Source organism: Hippocampus guttulatus, chromosome 10, assembly GCF_054856545.1.
Source record: "Hippocampus guttulatus isolate MCC_2025c chromosome 10, RoL_Hgut_1.0, whole genome shotgun sequence".
NCBI classification, from domain to species: Eukaryota; Metazoa; Chordata; class Actinopteri; order Syngnathiformes; family Syngnathidae; genus Hippocampus; species Hippocampus guttulatus.
The window spans coordinates 11,731,651-11,753,678 of NC_141270.1; the positions used below are offsets into that span (position 1 = coordinate 11,731,651).

At 41.4% G+C, this 22,028-nt stretch overlaps 1 protein-coding gene across 5 annotated transcripts in view; it reads right to left on the bottom strand.

Moving 5' to 3' along the window:
- mcu (mitochondrial calcium uniporter) overlaps positions 1–18,867 on the bottom strand; it is a 57,740-nt gene extending 38,873 nt beyond the window's left edge. For 3 of the 5 annotated variants that reach the window (XM_086122151.1, XM_086122150.1, XM_086122149.1), the window contains exon 1: positions 18,692–18,867. In XM_086122151.1, the coding sequence (XP_085978277.1) occupies positions 18,692–18,808 (117 nt within the window). In that variant the 5' untranslated portion in view covers positions 18,809–18,867. The remainder of the gene's footprint in view (positions 1–18,691) is intronic. The other 2 variants (XM_086122152.1, XM_086122153.1) reach the window with 2 other exon arrangements.
- Positions 18,868–22,028: the final 3,161 nt, after the last annotated feature.

Genomic DNA, 22,028 nt, shown 5'->3' on the forward strand with positions numbered 1-22,028 from the left:
CAAAACATGAACAAACATCAAGCAAAGAAGTGTATCTATCAAAGGTGTTAATCTGTGGAATAATCTCGAAACGGACCTGAAAATGAGTAAATCGCTTGCTGAGTTCAAAAACAAATTCAAAAAAATAGTACAAACAACCTACATCAATCAGAGTTAAAATGATAAATTCAAAACATTAAATATAATGATAAATCAGAACTAAGTTGATAAATAGAGAAAGGTATATAAATATCCATTATGAATACAAGAGAAAATTGACACAATTTCAGGGTCAGGGTGTGGAAGTATATAATCCCGATACAAACCAAAAGTTGTAAAAATATCACGCTTAAGGGTAAAGTATGAGCCTTAATGGAGACTTCTTTCTTCTTACTTTTTCTTTTCTGATTGATATAAAAATGATTTATTAGATATAAACACATAACGGGGTAGGACTAGATAAGTTTTTTACTTCTTCCTACTCCCTTGAACATAATAACTGTGTTGAATGAAGATTGATTTCTTTCTTTTTAATCTACCTTATTTTCTGTCAAATTATTACTGTATATATGTTTTATGTTCAATAAACAAACAAACAAACAAACAACAAGGGGAAATGGGTGCATCATGAGAATCTGACTTCACAAGTTATTCCCGAAAAAACATGCAAACACTCACCCACGCACGTGTGATGTAATTACATCTTTCATGTATACGCACATACAAGAGTCAGGGTCATGGAGGCGAGTGTACACGGAGGAGGCTGTCGGCTTCGCATCACTCAGTGCTGATGAATGGGCAGGCTCCAAAGAGCTTTCATTCATAATGGAAAACAGCAATTTAAGAGGCTTTATCCCCAGGTGAGTGGAGAACAAAAGGAACATCTCACAGTAACGAGCAGACGATAACAGCCCTTGTGCCATTAAATCATTTCATAATTAGCTATAATCAGAATAAACCGAATAAAATCATCATAAAGTTGGCATGGTCCTATAACCCCAAAATGGCAGAACACATTCTGCCATGTGTTTTTTTTTTATTATTACACAATTGAATTCTTGATGCTCCATGTTGATTTTTAAATGGGGCTCCTAAGTGCTCGTAAGATCAACACAACATCAAGAAGAAGGGAAGGACAGCAACTATTTAGAAAAGACCTGGGGACATCTCAAACCATTGCATGGAATATGCAGTTTGTTTAATTTCACACAGAAAGCACAAACATACCCCTCTGGCCACTCGGTTAAAGATGACGATCGGCAGCAAAGAGAGCAGGAGTGTGGCTTTGAGGGTGAGGCACACAACAGAGGAAACGAGGGGGGAAAAAAAACATCACAGAGATGAAGAAGGGCTGTAAATGAGAAAATTCCGGTTTAATAAATGTTTGGTGTGAGTGATTTTACAAACCACTCATCCTCAACATCAATTACCCACTGACACCGCCAGGGTTTATCGCCAAGGTCATTTACACAACAAAAGTACAGTGGATAAAATCAGCATTCAACACTCCCTCAATCGAAATGGGTCTAATTTTACATATCCAATTAGACCTTCACTCGTTGACTTAGCTGGTGACAAACATGTAAGCAAGCCTTGATGGAGGTCTGTGTACATGAAATCAAAATCATATCTATTGTCCATCTATTTACTGTATATCTCGATATCTACATCTCAATACTTAGATCAGTGGTCCCCAAACTACACTGCACTAGTTCCTTATAATAAGACCAACAGAGAAGCTGTTGATTAATTTTCCCAGCCTGTTGAAAAAATAATCCATCCATCAATCCATTTTCTATACCGCTCATCCTCACCAGGGAGGCAGGCATGCTGAAGCGTATCCTAGCTGCCTTCAGGCAACTACCGGGGTACACCTTGGACTGGTCATCAGCCAAACGCAAGGCACATACAGACAAACAACCATTCAGATTCACACCAAAGGGCAATTTAGAGTAGAGATGCCACGATTAATCCACAAGTAGTCGAATAGCAATTTAATTGATAATTCTTTTTTTTTAAATAATTGATTTAATCATTTAGATACCGGTACCTTTTTTTTTACTGTAAAAATGTCTACATATTCAAAATTGTAGGTTCTCAACAGTTCATATAATGCGATTTATGTAGTCCTCCATGAAAGCAGAGTGATTGTCTTTGTGTTGAAAATAAAACTTTGGAAAATCAACTATCAACATATTTACCCATTTTCTGACTTGTTACGAAACAATCCAGTGACTTAATCATAATTTGTGTTTGTGCACTGTCAGTTTGAAAAAAAAAAGTCCTGTTATTGAATAAAGGGAAGGACATTTAGACGTTTTTTGTAAATCATCCAATTTATTGATAAATTGACAAAATAATCAAGATTCATTTATTATTTATTGTTATTTTGCAGCCCTAATTCACGTCACATGCATGTTTTTCAACCGATGCTAGAACAGGAGAAGAACCGCACAGAAAGACCAGGGTCTGGACACAAACTATGAGACGGATTTGCTAACCAGGCAGCCAACTTGTTGCAAATAGTGTTTTTTTTAAAGGTTATTAATTGTGCAACAGTTGTTCCCTACTCAAAATATAAATTAACTGTTAGTTACGTCATTATATGTGTTAGCCATCTGCTCTCAGGATTTGTGGAGTATCCGTAAGTATGACACAATGAGTCTGCGTTCAAAGTGAAGTTCACCACATCAATCTAATTTTTATGGCTTTTTCTCTGCTGAGCTGACATATTATGTTGGATGGCACGCCTCAGGACAAGATTCAATTTAGAAGACATATCTACTAACGCTCACATTCACTGAAGGTACAATCACAACCACCGTATGATGGCAGTCAACCAGTCTACCACACCACATTACAAAACGTTGGCCAGACTTGCATACACTTTTTAAATTTAGATAATACACAATGGTCGAACAATTACGACCTAGATCTCAGTGGTTGAAGGGAAAAGACGTACATTGCAGTGGCCATAATCACTTCGTATTGGCATGTCTATTGCGGATATTGAAAATGGTGTACGAAGAAAATGTTTAGATAATCACTTGGATAACCTCCACATAGCTATAGCAGTGTTAGTTACCGCGGCAACAGCAGCACAGCAAATTGAAAAGCTCACAACACAATCAGAAATCTTTTTTCTTTGTCAAGCAAAAAGGCGCAGTAGTAGAGCCATTCATGAAAATCTTGGCACGCTACATTACAAATATGGCCTCAGGCTGACAAAGCAAAAGCAACGAAACGGTGTTGGAATTCTCCCATCAAAAGTCCATGCCCTTCTATTTAATCCTCCCATTGCCTCCCGCCTTGTTCATCAAGTTCACTTGCAGGTTGGATTATCCCCAGGGTTACTCCCTTAACAACCAAAGCTGGTAAGGGGTCAAGCAGTGCAAGTTGAAACTGCAGCTTCACTACACGTCAGTGATTTTTTTCCAACATAAAGCACATTCTGCTCACCAACTGCTTTTTATTTAGTAAGACAACTGTTGTCACTAAAATGATCAACGTTGAATCTTCATTCATGGAGAAAACTGAAAGATTTCATGAATATGAAGAGGGGTTGAATTCTCTATTAACGTAGGATTGGCCCACATAATACACAAATAACATCAGCAGAGTTTTTCCATATCCATAAATAGTGCCCCAACCGAAGCTGCCTCAGCGGACGATAAAGACACCTTCTACAACCAGCTCCAGACCGTGCTTGAGGAGATCCCCAGACATGACATCAAAATGCTGATTGGGGACTTCAACGCAAAACTGGATGATGACAGAAGGGGCCTGAATGCCACAGTTGGACCACATGGGTCTGCAGGCTCCACGAACGACAACGGGGAGAGACTGTTGATGCTAACCAGTACCAACGGCCTCAGCATTGGCAACACCTTTTTTGAGCACAAGCGGATCCACAAAGTAACCTGGGTTTCACCTGGTGGCGGGACCCAGAACGAACTGGACTACATCTGCATCAACACAAGGTGGCGCTCGTCATTGCTCGACGTTCGCTCCCACAGAGGTGCAGATGTGGGTTCAGACCACTTCCTTGTGGTGAGTAAAATCAAGCTGAAGCTGAAGAAGGTGAAAAAGGTGGAGCCCAAGAGACCTTACGCAGTGGACAAGCTAAAGGATAACAACATCTCAGAAAGCTTCTGTGAGGAGTTGAGTAGGAAGCTCAAGGTATCACAACACCTTGCAAACATTGAGGAGCAGTGGAGTATGTTCTCTTGTGCCATTGCTGAAACTGCAGAAGCAGTTATCGGCAGAAAGAGGGGTACCAACAAAGAGAGATGGATAACAGACAACACCTGGAAGTTGATTGATGAAAGGAAAGTGGCCAAGATAAAAAGAGAACAAAAGAGGAGGCTCCGGAGCTGGAGGATGGAAGACGAGGAGTACAGGCGCTTGGACAGGGCAGTGAAGAAGAGTTGCAGGAAGGATAAAAGACAGTGGCTAGAAGAGAAAGCAAGAGAGGCACAGGAAGCAGCCGAGAACAACAACACGACGACCCTATACAAGATCGTGCGGGTGCTAACCAACTCCAGGAGCAGCTCTAGCGTGCCAATCAGGAGCAAGGATGGCAGGACACTTCTAAGCGACGAGGAGCAAGAAGCAAGATGGCTGGAACACTTCAGGGAGGTTCTCAACCAACCAATACCTCCCGTGCTCTTCAATTTCGATCAAGAGACACCAGCTCCAGCTCTAAATATTACATCGAAAGAGATATCCGAGACTGAGGTTGTCAGAGCAATCAAGGGCCTTAAGAACAACAAGGCACCGGGACTCGATGAGGTAGCTGCCGAGATGTTGAAACACGGCCAAGACGCTGTTGTGGAGAGCCTTACCCACCTGTTCAACCTGATTTGGCATACTGAAGAGGTTCCTGCCAACTGGAGACGTGGGGTCATTGTCACGCTTCCTAAGAAGGGAAACCTCGCAGACTGCAATAACTGGCGGGGCATTACACTGCTGTCAATCCCCAGCAAGGTATTCTGCAGTGTCCTGCTACATCGCCTTAAAGATGAAGTGGATAACATCTTGAGGGAAGAGCAAGCCGGTTTCAGGAAGGGAAGGTCTTGCGCTGAACAGATCTTTACCCTTCGAAACATCATAGAGCAGTGCCAAGAACTTCAGACACCACTCATGATCAACTATATCGATTTCAAGAAAGCCTTCGACAGCATCCACCGGGAGTCACTGTGGCAGATCGTCCAGCTGTATGGTGTACCCCTCAAGTACATCAACATCTTCAGGTCATTGTACCACAACTCAACCTGTTGTGTCAAAACCAACAGTGGCACAACTGATGATTTTGACATTGTCACTGGTGTAAGACAGGGTTGCATTCTGTCACCCCTACTCTTCATCATCATAATTGACTTTGTGATGAGGAAGTCCATCACAGGGGAGGAAGTTGGTATCAAGTGGGGAGGGAGCAGACTAGCTGACCTGGAATTTGCAGATGATTTGGCTCTGTTAAGTCACACCCAGCCCGCACTCCAGGAGTTGACCAACAATCTGCATGAGCACGGAGTTAAGGTCGGTTTACGAATTAGCCAGGAAAAGACCAAGGCCATGGCCGTCGGACAGCACCAACACCTTCAACCACTCACTCTACACCAACATGACATAGAGTACATTGACAGCTTCACATATCTTGGGAGTAACATCTCAAATACAGGTGGTGTGGAGAAAGACGTCAACAGTAGACTTGGTAAAGCTGCGGGAGTGTTCCAACGCCTCCGCAACATCTGGTCATCGAAAGCCATCACTACGACCACCAAGCTACGCCTCTATATGTCAGTGGTTATCCCAACAGCGATTTACGCCTGTGAGACATGGATGAAGACAGCCAACATTACCAACAAGTTAGATGTCTTTCATCGGCGTTGCCTGAGATCCATCCTGAGGATCTCATGGAGAGACCACATCACCAACGAGGAGGTGATGAAGAGAGCAGGAGTGGCTGAACTGTCAGACATTGTCTCTGAAAGGAGAAGGAAAATGATCGGCCACGTACTCCGGCTGCCAAGAGAAAGACCGGCAAGTGTGGCCATGGACTGGATGCCAGAGGGTGGAAAGAGGAAGAGAGGTAGGCCAAAGAAGACGCGGAGACAGACTGCCAAAGAAGACCTCAGTGAGATGGGTGTCAGCTGGCATGGAGCAAGAAAGGTCGCCAGTGACCGGAACAAATGGAGGAGGCTCGTCGCCCAATGTTCCAAATAGGAGCGGGCGGAACTAACTAACTAACTAAATAGTCCCCACTCCACCAATGGAACACAATGCTATTTTAAATTCTCACGGCATGGGTCCAGGAAAAAAGAAAAAAAAAACCCTCTCAGGTAACTGATGATTACAGACAGACTAATTGTGTTAAGTCTCTTGTCACCTTACCCCAGTAAGGAACAAAGATTGGAATTGAATAAATATATATTTTATGATGGTTAGGTTACATTAAAAATGTTTTATTAATCCCACAATGAGGAAATCTGCATAGTCCAGAAGCAGTCGTGGGTACAGGAAACAAAACAAAACAAAAAACAAAAAGAGCAAGCAAGGAGGACACAGAAATGTAGGTTACCAACCCCCCCGTCAACACAACATACATGAATCCGAACACAGTACAGCGCTAACTAAGCAACCCTTGAAAAGAATCTGAGATGTGCTGAATAGCCAAAGTGATGAATCGGGCTGAAATTAATTTTATTGTAAGTGATATCAAGTTAAACACATGACCTTCAGGGTTTTATTGGTGTATTTTTTGCAATTTCCCAAAATCACAGTGGTATTTATTCTAGACTCCAAGAACTAGGGTAACTCAGACCTCTGCAATTTATTTGTATTTTATTTTTTAAACAAAAAGTAACACAAAATCCTGCCCTAAATTAAGTATTAAATCCAACACTAAACACTGTCTCCATGGTAATTCTGTAACGGAAATGTCCTCCAACATCTCTACTATCCTATTTATAGACGAATGGATGACTGGTTATCTGGCAGAGGATGAGTAACACTGTCGTGAGACTGGAAACATGTCTGCAACCCTGCGTGCCGTTTGTCTTTGTCTTCGTATCTTTGCCTTCTAACAAAAGACTTTGAACAGGCAAAAGAGTCAACTAGATTTAGTACAAAGAGCAGGTTCAATATGTCTGAAGCGTGACAGGCCTGCATGCATGGTAGTGGGAGAAGACATGCAGGATATGCCTATACAGTGGAATTTTTAATGCCGAACAACCCTGAGGTTGTAAATATAATCATGAAAAATCGAAAAATAAGAAATAAAAAATATATAAATTGCATTCCAATATAATATCAATGTCAAAAAATTAAAAAAACAAATGTGATTAGATTTGTGCAGCATTCGAAGTTCAGAAAAAAAGTAAAAAAATAAATGTGATTAGATTTGTGCAGCGTTCTAAGTTCAGGGTATTCCCCCGCTTTTATTTGTGCGTGTGTTTGTTTTACTAGAGTCCACAGGATCCAAATGAAGCGCGTTTTTTCAACATCTATGACTTTTGAGGGAAGTGAGTTGATATTTGAAATCTTGCAATTTTAGAAGTGATGTGATGTACATTTGATTTAAAAAAAAACATTTCAAGTGTGCAGGATTTGACATCCAAGATAGATAGATAGATAGATAGATAGATAGATAGATAGATAGATAGATAGATAGATAGATAGATAGATAGATAGATAGATAGATAGATAGATAGATAGATAGATAGATAGATAGATAGATAGATAGATAGATAGATAGATAGAAATACCTCGATATATAGTCACCTCCAAAAGTATTAGACTTTAAAAAAAAAAAAAAAAAATACAGACTATTTTGTTCTGTGATCCTCATCCCCAGGAAGGCACTGGAAACGTTTATCACAAGAACATTATCTCGTCCTTGTCCGGGCTGCCAGTTCAAAACATTGCTCTTGTAGTCTCAGACTCAACTTCTGCTGCTTGTTCGTACGTACAATTGCCAACAAATCAAAGAGCAAAGGAATACCTAAATCTGTAGAATTTTAGTCTCAAGTTCGATACCTTATCAACAACGGATTACAGTTGTGGAGCTATTTACATAAGCAATCCTGTTTTCGGCCAGCCTCCTAGAGGTGCCTTTGAGTAAGAGACAGGATTGTATTCATCATATCATTCTGTTACCCCCACCTGACTTTCATATGACTCAAGCGAGAACATTTTATTCCAAAAAGGAGTACGGCACATTATGCCAAGGTTCGGCCACGTAAGTCATTTAGAATTTATTTTCATTTTAGTTATGAAAGCCAAACTCCACAACAGATAGTTTCCAAATTACTTATTTACTGATTACTATGATTTAAGGGTCATGTTGTTCAACACCCAAATGAGAAAAACGTGCTTTTCATTTCACTTGGTGAACATCTGATCACATCATTTTTCACCGGACCTGGAAGACAGACAGGCAGGTTGGTCTGAAACTCCTCATATTTAATTCCTGCACCTTGCGCTGTGAGGTGTGGCAAAATAAAGGTTTTTAGTCTCCTCATTTTCTCATAATAATAATTAGAATAACAATCTAAGTTTGAAAACATTGTTTCTTTTTTTTCTTGTACTATATTACTTTTTAACGTCAATCCTTGTGTTGGTCATTGCAAAGAACTTTGCTTCATACTATATTTACTGCAAAATGTTATTACCATACTTTATATATGTACATTCCACTTTTCTTATGTCAGCCAGCACTGCTCTCTTGAACAGTTAGGTGCTACGATTAATTGATTAACAAATTTATCGAGAATCTGACGCTGAATTTCAGTTTCTCAACCGTAGATACTGTCCAATTTCTGTAGTCCTCCAAGAAAGCGGACTGGTCATCATTGTGTTGATTCTAAATAAAACATGTGCTTTGACTTTGGAAATCAATGGTCAACATTTGTGCCAATTCTCTTGATCTGTTATGAAACAAATCAGTCATTGAATAATTATTCTTATGTTTTTGAATTAAGGTATGGTAATTTAAACATATCTTTGTCATCCAATTCATCGGTTAAATGACAAAATAATTGACGGATTAATCATTTATTGAAATGATTGTTCGTTGCAGCCTGATTCCACAGTTATGAATCCATTGCTGATATAAAACTCATGTAAAGGGGAGCTCCATCCACAGATTACTTTTAAAAACTAGCAGTTTGGTAGACATGGCGAATGATCAATGAAAAAACCGTCATGATTATTCACATGCAAAGTGAATCTCCTGTGTCTGCCTTCCATGGCAAGACTCCGACATCTCTAATTACAGTGTAAACAAGGCAGGCGATGCAAGTCGAGTTCTCTCTGCCTCGTGGAGTCGCTGAATGTTGTCAGAGCGTGATTTGTCGCAATTAAGGCTCAGTACTTGACTTCTGCCTCTCTCATAAGGTTGCTAACATCTCTCAGTAAATACAAAGAGATCATTTCAAGCAAGGATTGAAACAGGGAAAAAGGCCACAACAGTTATGAATGTACTCGTGGGTCAATGATATACATGTTTCTCTCTGAAGCAATTAAAATAAATAAATAAATAAAACATCCCTCAAATGTACACCTTGCTCAATGTTATTGTTTACTAATTTAGAGCAATTCACGTTCTGCTGCTTGCTTATCCTATGCAGGATGGCAGGATGAGCTGCAGCCCCCGTCCCAGCTGACCCAGATCGTCAGTCGTAGGTCACATATAGACAACAACCACTGTATTCACACATGCGGGCAATTTAAAGTCTTCAATTAATCGAGCCCACACGTTTTGGAGACAACCCATGAAAGAATGGGGAGAACACGTAAACGTACACAGGAGGGACTAAAGTGAGATTATAACCTCATTGTGCTGCCCTCATCCAAAACAGTCATTGTTCAAAGTTGACACTCAAGAATCTTTTTCAACCATAGATGGAAGGGCCAAAAAGTACATTTACATCACATTTCTAAAAGTTAGTAGGGTAACACTATAAAGCATTGTCATGTTGTTCTATCTTGATTCGATATCTTGAGCTGCTTAATTTGCATTGATCAGAGATTGATGACGACTATTCGTCTGCTTAAATTCGATTTCAATGGACACGTTTAATCGTCACCCTCATTTAATCGCTCCAGGCACAAGTAGAGAGTAGCAATAAAGCTCCCAAGTGATGGCTACACCTAACGTGTGCCAACTACCCAGAATGAATAGGGGGCCAGGCTGAAAGGAAACAACCAACCAACCAACAAACGGCAGCCTGTTTCGCAACGTACAGTTCAAAGCCACTGTGGAGAAAGAATCTACTCAAGTGGAAACAAACATGCACTCCCATTAACCGTGACGCCATCAACACAAGAGTGGTGTCACATTCATCCAGTTTAACTCAGTCCAGCAAAGTTCTCATTTACATGGCAACAGAACACCACTGGGCTTTACCCAGCAGTGAAAGTCTGTATGCTGATCTGTCTCCTGTACATTGGAGGACACACCTGATCTTATGTTCAAATAAATCCGACAATAATGGTGGATGTGGTTGATGACACAGCAACAAAAGGGAAGGGGGAAGTAAAAACAGTTAGGCCACGTTTAACTGCTAGATTGATGTGACTATACTCACAGTTTTATTGCCAAAAGCAGATACTGATTGTTTTACTCTGTCAGCCAGGGTCCCAAGCCGACACCTAAGTGAGTAATTATGCTGTCATAATATCACATGAAATAAAATTAAAAAATAAAACTTAATTATTTTTTTTTAATAAAATCAATGCAGACGCCGTTGAATGTTAGAGATGGAGCTACCAGGCAGGAGACAGAGAGGAAGGCCAAAGAGGAGATTCATGGATGCAGTGAGGGAAGACATGCAGGTAGTTGGAGTCAAGAGTAGAGGATGCAGAGAACAGGGAAAGATGGAAATTAATGACTCTCTGTGGCAACCCCTGAAAAGGGACAAGCCGAAAGGAGAAGAAGAATACAGACACCGTTGCTGTCTTACTCCGTTTCGATGCCCTAAATCTGGGCCCTGCTGGGCAATATATCATGATTATATAAATATCTAGATCTGGACATTCAAGATATTAACATTGAAAATTAAGACAGTATCAGTCATGTGGACTTCAGGCTAACCAAACATACACCTCCTTTCAAGTTAAATCTAGCCAATGACAACCATCTTATAGAGGAGAGAGAGAGAGAGAGAGAGAGAGAGAGAGAGAGAGAGAGAGAGAGAGAGAGAGAGAGAGAGAGAGAGAGAGAGAGAGAGAGAGACACACACACAATCTTTTTTCGGATAAAAAAAAAAAAAAAAAGAAGAGAGATGCTAGACAACATATTGTGTGGAGAGCCTCAAAAGGAAATACTGGCTGGCACAGTTCACATCGTTCCAGTCACGTCTCATGTACAATTTTGTGGCAAGTGGAAAAACTGACCGGCCCAGACCAAGACAAGTGGAGCTAAGCTGAGCCAAACCTGTAGTGTGTAGTGATAAAGTGAGTACCGTTAACCTTGGTGGCACAGATCCCTATTTGATAGTGAATTGTAAAATCATTTATATATATTAAATACCTTTCTGGTTTTGTTTCAAATGTGCTGTTATATTTTTATAAACTATAACAATGTAGTCATTACACCCCCAAATTTCTATGGGAATTGGATGACGTTTTTATTGCATGCTGCACTAGTGAGCCATCGGCATGAATCCCCGCACAGAAACTCAAATCCATTTAGTGGTTGGTTGTCCCATTGTATATATCTGAAAGCAGAAAAAAGCTTTCACATTAAAGTTTCATACAGTGGCCAGCTGTACTACATAAAACTGATTTTCCATGTTGGATGTGGTATTCACGTTGCAATAGCGCTGGAAGCCTATTTCTATTTCCTCTAGAGTGAAAGAGGTGAGTTTGAGGGCGAGGGAATCCTCAGTCATTAACAGGACTTTTTCATACATAGCAGCAACCAATTAAGGAGTGCCTCACTGTTGGCAGGATGATGACTTTCTGCTGTTGACAATCAGTTGCTGAGGTTTCTTCTTTTTCTGCGCTACATTAATATGATTCCTTATGTTTTGGACACAGTTGTAATTATTCAACTGCCTCTTTCAACGGCCACCATATTGTTTTCAATTCAGTAAATTGTTGGAAAGTAGAGAAGGGCGATAACTGAGAGGAAAAGATTCACAGAATGTGCCAAAGCAATGTATCATGACACAATTGCATTAATTTTATGAGAATACACTACATCTAAAATTAGGTTTATGCATTCTTATATTACAGCTCAGATGTTTTACTGGAACGTATGAGACAAACAATGGGCTTAGTCTGCAACAAGATTGTGGAAAAGAAAGTACACTGAAGCACTATTAAAAAAATTGTTGTCCAACTTGTTTCAGCTAAAAGAAAAAAATGTGATAGCTAATATAAAAATTTAAGTGAGAGATACAATTTTGGACCATGTTGAGATCATCAGTACTGTGTGTGTAAACACACACACACACACACACACACACACACACACACACACACACACACACACACACACACACACACACACACACACAGAACATGAGCCAAATTAAACTGACCTGTGTTCTGCATTGTGCAATCATTGTCTCCTAGGAGATAGATCTCTGTTAAATAAAGCTCATTTTCACAGATTGAGAAAGTGTCTCTGGTGGTTGTTGTCATTGATTCAAGACACAATAATGCTTAGGATCAACTATTTAGGATCTCCTAGTTCCCAGTGTTGGTGTTTTTACTTCTACGCCATTAGCCTGCATTAATTTGTGGCGGTGAACTTGCATGAACAAGGGTACAAACAATCAATACTCTATGAAGGAGAGGTCAAGCCTACCCTCTCTATCCATAATTAGCTGCATAAATTAGACAAGTCTTCATGTTTTTGGAGGGCATAGCTCTGTCAAACAAGGTGGAGGAATCTGGCAATAAGAATGCACAAATGCTGTGCTTGAACAGCCACCATTGAGAATAAAATACATTTGTTTGTTTGCTGTGTCTTCCACTTGCACTTACTTGGGGGTGGAAACATCACACAGAGTAAAGTGGAAACAGCAAAGGTTTTCCAAAACCACTAACAAGGAATAAGGATTTTGATCACGAGTGATTTTAGCTATGCTGCAATTTCAAGGATATAAACATAAAAACTGACAGCAGAGCATCATATTCTGGAAATGTGGACTGCTGTCACAGGAATGAGCGTCGACATATGTGACAACTTGAGGGTGAGTGAAGGTGATGACCTTCATTTCCAAACAAAAACCCTCACCTTTCCTCCTGGCAGCCGACACAGCACCAGCCCCGCTCTCCTCGAGATGCGGGGTAACCAAGCGGGGCTTCCATCCATCACCACATTACACACACTGGCCTAATTTAATGTCCTTTGCAGACCTGAGTAGGGCAACGCTGGGCCACCCAGAAACATGGGGCAGCTAATTAGTCTACGCCAAGAGCTGAGGTTCACCAGTCATTTACCACCTCATGGGTGTAATGCCTTCCGGTATGTTAACGAGGACCCGACCAATCACAATAGTCTCATCCATTACCGCTTCAGCCTTTGCACTATGAAGAGTAGTTTTTAGTGGCAGGAGGCCATGCAGTCATTGCAGGATCTGCCTGAAAAGGAGTTGGAGAATGAATAATATTGCACTGTGCATACCGATGAGGCAGCAGGAGGAGCGAAAGCACTTTCTTCATTTCTTTAAGTGCCTATCAATGAACACATCCAGGCCAGGACTACTGGACAACAGGAAAACAGCTGGTGAGCGTGACAAAAGGTACATTTGCAACATATTGGATGTATGGAGCACACTGGAACACAGAAACAGATAAAACAATTTATAACTTTACAACACGCCTTTACATGATCACAAGGACTCACCGTTGTAGTTCTCCCAACCTGCCTTTGCGATACAGTAGTTGTAAAAACCTCTCCTGGTGCTTGATAGGGAGCTGTTATATCCAACCTGTTCAAAATGCACTTGTTTCTCATTGTCTTTTTTTGCCAAAAAGACGTGAATTCAATTGGATGGAATGTTGACTGATAAACGCTAATTTTATTACTGCTCTCCACTGTAAATCCTTCACCTGCTGCCACCGCTATCCTGCCAGCATGGCTGCGTAAACAAATGTACAGTCAATCAGTCAGGTTGTGCACGTGTGGAGCTCTACTTCCCTGCACACATGCCAACAATTAGAGTGCCACTTCCATCTACTATGTAGTAGTAGTGCAATTACATTTACAGACATAGAAGAGCAAAAAAACAACAAACAAACAAAAGACACCCCCAAAAATTATAGAGTTCGTTCTCTGGGTTTCACACGTGACTCACTTTAAGATTACATTGGCACCACCCACAATTTGACAAGTACTTAAGTGTAAACATTAGCCCTTAACAGTATATGTGCTCTTGCTAAAATGAAGCATACAAAGTTGCTGCAACAATGCCTTCTTTATGGGAGGCTGCTCCCATGATGCACAAGACAAACACACAGGGCTCATTGCGCTTGACAAACGTAACATTTTATCACTCTACAGTATCCTCAAGAAATCTGTCAATTAAAATTAACTGCTTTTGTGCTGAGAAACAAGGCTAACAGCTGCAGAGTGAACTGACATGGCTGGCTGGAGACACAATAGCTGTCTCCTCTCTACTTCCTGCTTCTGACTTATAGCAGCCCACTGTGAAAACTTCTCGCCAAAGGCCATCATTAATCACCATCATTTCCATAAACCTGAAGATATCAGATAGTCCTCGTTTTGCCAAAACCTTGTGTAAAACAGCAATGGGCATACGTGTGATATTCTTTTGCCTTCCTCTTTTCCAACCTTGCTCAAGATTCTGCAGTTGTGCCAACAGCAGCAGGTTGTATGGAAATGTAGAAAACCTGTCAGCGAGAAGATGGAAATATGGATACAGTATACAGTCAGCCATATCGCTAACATCATCACATTACTCATGACCCACTAGTGAATACATTAAACTTAAACCATGAAGACTCAGATCAATCCTGTATCATCGGAAGGAACCCTCACTCTTTTCATGCCCTTTTAACTTCACAGTGCGTGATAATGATTCTATATCAAATTTAAAAATGGAGACGGAAATTGAGATTAACAAAGGTAAATAATCAACATCCAGAAATAAGATTAATTCTACACTATAAGACTGGGACTGTCAAAACATCATTAATTGCAGTGTCTGTAAACAGCATACACACTAATTTATTTTCAATCACCATCATTATTCAAAATAAATCCCATATTGCAATAGGTCATGACATACCGTATATGCAAAGTAATAGCCTGCATTGGCATTGTCCTAACATTAGCCAAGCAAATTAGCCATATAATATTGAGCATAGTGAGCATGAGTCGTTGATTCTATTTCTTGATCCTGTGCTCATCATCCCACATTTCTTGTTAGCAATCATGGCTACCCTCATCACAAGCCCTTCTGTGGTGTGTTGACATGACCAAAATCAAAAATGTAAACAAAATAAAACAATTGTGGAATTACTCCTTTAGTGGATCACTGAGGTGTGACATTTACAAGATTCAACCACCCAATTTGGGCATATGTTTTTCTTGGAAATTATGTTTAGTTCTCAAATTGTATGATTTTTAGGGCTTTGGAATTTCATGATAAGTGAAATATTATTCTATGCATGTGACAATAGATAAGAAGCACTTTGATCTTCCAAGATACCCAATTATAATTAATAAGGTAGGATTTGCTCTGGGTAATGACAAAAGAAAAAAATCCAACAACAAATGCAGTCCATGTGATTCTTCGTAAGAAAATACAAACGTGCCTCCCACAACCTCAGCCCAGGTTTTATCTAAAAAAAACCCACAAGGTACTCATAAATGGACTCAGTCATTGATGTAAACATGAAATCATACCTTCGACGCCACACTGACCATCAAGGACAAGATCACAGTAAGGCGACAGCTTCTGAAGACAGCTTTGTCAGTCATTTAAGTGATGCACCTTCTCCCAAATGACAGCCACTCTCTTATCACACTCATCTTGATAACTTCAGCACTAAGTCAGTGAAGGCAGCATGGATAAATGAGTTTACTCCTACGTTTATTGGATTAGAAGGCTGGAGGGGGTTGACCTGATGGCCCCAACCACAAGCTGCTGAGCTTTAATGATGAACACATCAGCTTTGATAGCAAAAACAGAACATGAGCTATCTGTATGTGCAACCAACAAAAAATATACATCTGTACCTTCACCATAAATCAGTCTATTTTAGGTGCAGTATGTTGACTCAGTATAGGTTTATAATCCATCCATCCATCCATTTTCTAATTCGTTTATCCTCCTCATAAGGGTGGCGGGCATGCTGGAGTCTATCCCAGCTGTCATTGGGCAGTAGGCGGGGTACACGCTGAACTGGCTGCCCGCCAATCGCAGGGCACACAGATGAACAACAATTCACACTCACACTCACACTCACACCTAGGGACAATTTAGAGTGTTCCATTAACCTGCCATGCATGTTCTTGGAATGTGGGAGGAAGCTCAAGGACCCGGAGAAAACCCACACAGGCACGGGCAGAACATGCAAACTCCACACAGGGAGGCCAGAGCTGGAATCGAACCCTGCACTCTGAGACAGATGTGCTAACCAGTTGACCACCGTGCTGGCGGGGAAACCATCCTTGTACAAATACAGTCACACCTCTTAAACCGTTTACCCCGTTTTCGCCCCAAACAGTCCGGGTGTACCCTCCCTACTGTCCCAGGACAGCTGAGATAAGGTTCCAGCATACCCGCGACCATTTTGAGGATCAGTGGATTGTGGGTGGATGGTTTACCCACAATGATTGAACTACTGAAACACACTTGAGGGGAGCTGCATTTCATATGACAGCGGACTCAATAGTAATTTGGTGGAAGCTAGTCGTGAGCCTCTAGGGTCCAGAGGCTTTGCTTCTATGAGGAGATGTGTGACAGTGGGTAACAACACAAACTATATATAATGTGTCGATCAAAATCAGCTTGTTCGCAGTAAGCATGCCCAGATTCCAGTCAGGCCCAGCAGTAAATTGTACACAGTGCTGCTTGCTACCTTGGCGTACCAGTTTATGAGGTTTTTGAGTTACAAGTCATCGCTTGGTCCATTTTGTGCTTTGCATTGACAGCCAAAATGAATTACAAGTGAACTTCAGATACAATAAATAAAATATAGTGAAAAAATATAAAGTATAACAAACTCGGCTCGGTTCACAAAAATTGCAGTTCAGCGAATATTTGGTACAAAGGTGAAATATAGCGATTTATTAATACCATCCTCCCCCACCCCTCGAATGGCTGATTGCACCGGTGCAACCTCATTGCCAAATGTGGTTGCCTGGGCACCCAAATTGGTCTCGGTCTAGAGCCTTGTTAAGCAACAAAATAATCATATCAGTTGCTGATGGCACTTTTAGTTGTTCATTAAATTTGACAAAGAGTTAAATACACAAACATGAAATGAAAACACTGGCAAAGAGCATGGAGTAAACAGTAACCCAACTGACTCCAAGCTCCAGACATCTCTCACTAGGTTGCGCTCATCAACACACAAATGTACTCCAGAGTGTGTGTACTACTTTCTGCTTAATTATATTGGCAAACTAGCTCAATACTCACAGGACAAGGTCCCACTGTCCAGATTTAGTATTAAGCAGGAGTCAGCACTGATTGTAAATGTAAAGACAGACGTTAGGCAAACAGAAGAAGAGAGTAAGTTCTGCACATGCTTCCTCATTCTTCAGCCTTGTTGGCACATCTGCTCTCTCATTGGGTCACTGCGGTTGTAAAAGCTTCAAGAGAAGCTTCAGCATATTAGGTAGGAACAAGATGAGCAACAACTGCATTCTTGCCCAACAGCTTAAATAAAAATCTGCAGCCGCCTGCAGGAAAACACATGGATCTCCCAGATGAATGGGGAAACACCCGCAGGGAGGGGAGCGAGCCAGCAGGCAGGCCGTCTGACGTCATCCATGTCAAGATGTTACTGTCAAGTATCATGTTTAAAGTCTGTGTTTATGTTTATGTCAATTCCAGGCACACGAGTACATCTGAGGCGTTTTAAGATGTGTGCAAGCATTGATGGTACTGCAGCAAAAACTACACTCTCATCCCACTCACACTCTGCAGTTTCACAGCATACAGAGGAAAGAAAGATGTTGCCCCACTGAACATCAGACATACTATAGGCGTTAACACACGCTCAACATTTATAGCAGTCTCCAAGACGCGTAAAGAAATGACACGTGTTCACAAACACTTCCACGCCAGCAAATGAAATCTACAAAGTTGAAGTGTATGATGGCAGATAAAAGGAGAAACGAGGTGTAGTTTAGGAGTGCGCGGCCGGGGCTTCGCCAGATGATGGTCTTCATCAGCAGGCGCTTCTAACAACTGCATTGCCACCTTGTCATAGCTCCACGTCCCACTCTACGTGGAAATATAGTAACTCGCAAGCGACACCGGATTGAGATGCATTTCCTGATTCACAATGAGCCCCAACGTTTACGCAATCTCAAGACGAGAGCTGTGCGGGAAACCTTGAGGCTAGTTAGCTTTTACTTCCGTAGCAAGCCCAACCGGCCGTCACCGTGCGCCCCGCTCCGGGCAGCCAGTTCCTCCGCGTCCCTCTCACCCACCCCTTCCTTCCCTCCCTCCCTCCCTCCTTCCAACGCTCGCTCTCTCGGACACGTCCTGGGACTCACCGGTCTGATGTGCTGCTGGTGCCGCGGAGAAGGGGGGACGAGTGCTGGGAGACTGCCGATCGCCGCTCCGCCGCTTCGGGACAACAGCAAGACTGATCTGCACACTTTCGCAGCCATCTCTGAAGTGAAAGCTCGCCGGGGAAGGAGACTGCTGCGGGCGGACCGAGACGCGCAAAGGGGAAGAGGGAGGGAGGGTGGAGGAGGAAGAGGAGGGGGGTGCTGGTGGTGGGCGGGTATGGTTTGTGGGGCCGGTCTATGGACACGGCAAAATGATTTGCATGAACCTTGAAAGCAGAAACCCAATTCTAATCTCTAATTAATACTTTGAATATTATATATATCGATGTTTCTGCATCTATAGATAGATAGATAGAATAAAAATATATATAATCTAAAATGTTTGATGGTAAAAGTAAGGACGTAAATTGTTATTGTACTTTTCACATAGAGGACTCGAAATATTTACAGGGGTGCAAACTCATTTAATCGCGGGCCACATCATAGCTATACTTTTGTTTTCTGCTTTGCTTTTGAATGTCGTTCACTGGTTTGTTTGTAAATGCTAACAGGTGTTGTGTCTTTGTGTGAAGCGCATTGAGCTGCCTTGTGTATGAAATGTGCTACATAAATAAAACTCCCGTGCTTTGCATGGCAAACTCTCCTCGGTGCAATGTAACCTGAACTTTGACCAAGAGATTTCATATGCCACACCTGTATCGGGCAAAGGAGAAAACAGATAATATACAGGAGCTCTTGAATTATGAAACTATCAGGGACGAATAGTATTATGACTTTAACCCTTTTGTGCTAGCTACTATAAGTATTATTTTGTCCGTGGCTCTCAGTTCTTGCTTCTCCCTTTTAAACTTGATTCAGTGCAATGCATCATTAGGCTACCAGGGGCCATCTATTATATTGCAAGAGCCCCTGCAATACTAAGTCTGTGCCCCAAGATTATCCAATACTGTAATTATCAGAAATGTCATATATGTGTGTTTATATTGAATAGGCGAATTTCCGCAAAGTAGAGGTAGATTTGTTTCTGCGGGGCATTTGTGTACTGCATTACCTACGCATTGTGCATTATGTATACTGTATACTGACTGAAGTATAAAAGGAATTGAATGAAAGACAATGAATGTTCAATAGTAATTTCAGACTTGAAAAAACTACCAACACTGTACTCATGGCCCCACTGCACGTCACAAATCTCATACATGTTATTTTTAATGTGCAAGGCAAACTACATGAAAGCAGTGTTTGCTTTTTGTCTGCTTGTGCACACACAGGCTCATGCTCAACACAGGGCAATGTATTCATTGAAACTGGAACCCGCTTTTCAGCATGTGTCTTTATAGATAAACCATCTCTCATTAGTGCACAGAGAAAGTGCATGGATCAAGTTTCATTGTAGTATTTCTACACAAAGGCAGCCCAGATAAGACCTGTCGCAGCCACACATGGCTGTTGCTCGTTTTTATTCATTTTAAAATATGGATTACAATCCTTCAAGGAGATATTTAGCTTTATTCTCTGCTGTATATTTCCTGTTGCACACCACTCAGATAAACAGTCCACACACAGGCATTTATACAAGGACAGATGTCAGAGAGCGTGCAAACAGTACTGTGCCTCATGAGCTGGGCTGGGTAAGGTGTTGGTGGTGCCTTACTAAAGAGTACTTCACTGGTAGCTGGGAAGCAGACTGACATCTCTTTCAAAAAACTACTGGTAGGAGCCTCCCCCCCCCCCCCCCACCCCCTGTCTAGAGCAGGACTGTAACATAACACTTTGGTTCGAAAGCCCAAGTCCTCCTTACAGATAAGCTACTGCTGCCCAAAGCCAACACACCCAAAAAGATGAAGGGTGCAGCTTTCAAGATAAAAAGGCTGTTAAACTACTGTAATTTTCAATCACAAGAATAGCAACAACAACACTGTTGACCAGACCTTTCAGATCACAGGAGTGAAACTCAAGGCCCGGGGGCCAAATCCAGCCCGCCACATCATTTTATGTGCTCCGCGAAAGCAAATCATGTGTCAACTTCAATGATCCTTGCTAAAATCTGTACCGAAATGTTGAATTGTCATGTCTAATAAATAACACTGAGATTTTGCACTCATTTTGTTAACCTGTTTACACTTACTTGAACAATCGAACAAACTATTGTAGTTGACTGATTTCAAAACTAGTAATGCATCAATTTGTTGTGTACAAGTAATAATACAGTACAATGAAACGATCAAGCATTTATTTAGTTTCACTATTATAATGACCCTCCAAGGGAAGACATAACTTCAAAGTGGCTCGTGACAAAAATGAGTTTGACACCCCTGTTTTAGATGCATGTAAACATGTTAATGTGACTTTGTTTGTCTTTATAAAAGTTGAGTTAACCATTCCAGGCTATTTGAATGGAAACCAAATTTGTCTCTCATCTTGTACATACTTCCTGCTCTGCACTTGGCTGGCAACCAGTCCAGGGTGTGCCCAGCCTCTTACCCGAAGTCAGCTGGAATAGAATAGTTTTGCCTATTTTTAATTGATATTGATTAATTAAGATCTTGAGTGCTTTTATTCTTTTTACACACTGATAAATCAAATGCTGGAAAATTAATTTGGAGCACTGTGTTGCTTTAAGAAATTGTAACCAAAAACGTTTTTGCCATCGTTTCTGTTCAAGTTAGATTTTACTAACCAAAAATCCATTCTGACTGTTGTACTTCAGTCCTGAACAGTACTTAAAAATAAAAACTTAAGTAAAGGAATTTAATATGTAATTCTACGTTTACCAGAGTTCTTATTTTTATTTATTTTCTTCATGTATTTATTTTTATCTATATCTTAGTATCTACATCCCCACCTTTGTATGGCCACAGAGTGTAAGTGCTCTTGCTACTTCTGGAAAATTAAATTTGAAGTGGCGGTCCAGTGGTTAGCGCGTCGACCTCACAGTTCAGATGTTGTGGGTTCGTCCCCGGCTCCGGCCTCCCCGTGTGGAGTTTGCATCATTCTCCCCGTGCCTGCTTGGGTTTTCTCCAGGCACGGTGTCCTCCCACATTCCAAAAACATGCGTGGCTGATCGCATCTCGAAATTGTCCCTAGGTGTGAGTATGAGCTCGGATGGGTTGTTTCTCTCTGTGTGCCCTGCGGTTGGCTGGCAACGGTTCAGGGTGTCCCCCGCCTACTGCCCGAAGACAGCTGGGATAGGTTCTAGCATGCCCCGCGACCCTTGTGAGGACAAAGAGGATCAGAAAATAGATGGATGGATGGATAATTTAGATTGGATGGATGTCTGGATAAGATTCCATCCCGTGTGTTGACCTATGAGACGTGG